The sequence below is a fragment of the Octodon degus genome, unplaced genomic scaffold (assembly GCF_000260255.1).
Source record: "Octodon degus isolate 3935 unplaced genomic scaffold, OctDeg1.0 scaffold00024, whole genome shotgun sequence".
In the NCBI taxonomy this organism is placed as follows: Eukaryota; Metazoa; Chordata; class Mammalia; order Rodentia; family Octodontidae; genus Octodon; species Octodon degus.
The window spans coordinates 4,551,158-4,553,356 of NW_004524600.1; the positions used below are offsets into that span (position 1 = coordinate 4,551,158).

Below are 2,199 nucleotides of genomic sequence, written 5' to 3' on the forward strand. Positions count from 1 at the left end.
TTGCCAAGGAAGCGCTTATTCCACTGAGACATGTATTCTTAAAGGATCTGAATTAAATCTACTTTTCTATCCCTCCTATAATGCTTCCTGAAGCACTGCATGGCCTAGGTTTAAAAGCTATTTTGGTTGTACCACATCAGAGAGAGATATACCTCATTATATTTTGTCTTCAGAGAGATGTTACTTCTTCAGCTTAAAATTTTTTTTATGTCAATTATATTGTTTCTTTCCTCTAAACTATAAACTTCCCTCTAAGTAATCATGGTAGTTAGCAAAGATTTCCCCTGTGTCTGTCTTGTATATAATATTCTAAAAATTCATTTCCTTTCTTATTACTTGGTCAGATTAGGAATATATTTAACCCAGTTAGTCTCTTAAAAGATTCTGTATTGCTAAATTAACTAGTTTGTCTTTTATAATTCCTAATCTGTTGCCATTGAAAACATACTTCTCTGTGGGTGTGTATGTGTACATGCGCACAGTGCTGGAACAAACCAGGGCCTCACACATACTAGACAGGGGCTCTGCCATTGAACTACATCCCCAGCCCAAAACTACAGTAGTTTTGATACTATTTATGATTTCTCAATATAGTAGCAGTGAAAAAGGCAGCTGTATTGTTCAGTTTTTCCTTATTTTTCTTGTTTTTCCTTGGTGTTTGTTTTCTGAGACAGTCTTGCTATGTACCTCAGGCTGGCCTTAAACTCAAGACAATCCTCCTGCCTCAGCCTCCCAAGGGCTTGGGTTGCAGATATGTACCACCATGCCTGGCTTTTTCTTTCCTTTTCTTTTTTTACAGTTTTTTTATTATTCACTTCTATGTTAAAATTTTATAGGAGCATACTTGAATCATTGCTCCTTTTCTATTCTGTAGCCTTTTCAGTCATAGAACTTTGAAATTTGTACTTGTGTATATATAATTATTAGCTAACTTGGCAACATTAGAATTAGTAAAAACTTCAATGTTAAAAGGAGAAACATTTTCCGTGTTCTGGTACTTCTAGAAATACTTCTTTTGAGTCCTAGATTCCTTTGCTTATTGCTTTCATCAGTGCCTCACCTGGCAGCCTTGTGTGGCACTCGGTACAGTAAACTGTACTGGATAGGTGGGGCTTCTGCCTCAAAGGCAGAGGCCAAAGGCTTAGACAAGTGCTCACAGGGTGCCTGCCTGTTCAACCGGTATTCCTCTGACACCTATTAACCAACAGCCCGACCCAGGAGTTTGGCACCACTCCCGAAGGGTGTTCCCATCCCTCTCACTAGGAGTTCCAGTGCAGCTGCCTCTCAGGGAGTGCCTGTAAGCAGCCATATATGGTGAAGAAAAGACAAAGCCGGTGGGGTAGAGTTTCCAGAAATGGATTGTTCATGTCCCTGTTTGCCTGGAATCCTCTGAAATAAGTTTTCTTTGAATGCCTTGTTCTAGGCATGAACCTTATGGGCAGCAGTATCCAGGCCAAGGTCCTCCTGCAGGACAGCCACCTTATGGAGCACACCAGCCTGGCCTGTATCCACAGCAGCCGGTGAGTGGACAAGTGGGTGTGGGTCTCTGGGTTGTATGTTTCTCTCCTAGAAGCTAGAAGAAGGAATTATTTTAGGAATTATTACAAAACTGATTAACATTTATTGAACATTCAGACTGTGTTTAGTTCTAGAAAATATTCATGGAATTTTGAAGTCAGCAAATTAAAAACAGTTCCTGACATTCTGAAATAATCATGTTATGGAAAGTTAAATACATGTATTCTTGTGAATAGGAGGCCCAAACTAAAGTGAAGTATGTTAGCAGCATGTGTATACTACACAGTCAGCTCTCTGTGTCCCCAGATTCCTTACCTTTGGGTTCAGCCAACCCCAGATAAAAATATTTGAAAATATTCTTTAAAAATATTGCCTCTGTTCAGAATATGTATGTATTTTTTGCCTTGTCATGAAAACAGTACAGATAACAACTACTTAAGTCATGTTCATTTACACTGCATAAGTTTATAAGTAATCTAAAAATGAACTGAAGTGAATGTGGGAGGATGTGAGAAGTACACGCAAAGCCTGCGCCATTTCATATAGGGGCTTGAGCATCCTGGGATTCAACCTGACAGGAGTCCTGTAACTATCCCTCACGGGCAGTGAGAGGCACTGAATGCACCCATGTTGTAAAGAATATATGGATAGGGGGCCGGGGAGATGGCTCAGTGGAATAAG

The 2,199-nt window shown here is 39.8% G+C and overlaps 1 protein-coding gene across 4 annotated transcripts in view; it reads left to right on the forward strand.

The window, feature by feature from the left end:
* The window catches only part of Arid1b (AT-rich interaction domain 1B), a 461,162-nt gene that overhangs the window by 448,942 nt on the left and 10,021 nt on the right, over positions 1-2,199 (forward strand). For all 4 annotated transcript variants that reach the window (XM_023712185.1, XM_023712186.1, XM_023712188.1 and 1 more), the window contains one exon: positions 1,424-1,520. In XM_023712185.1, the coding sequence (XP_023567953.1) occupies positions 1,424-1,520 (97 nt within the window). The remainder of the gene's footprint in view (positions 1-1,423; positions 1,521-2,199) is intronic.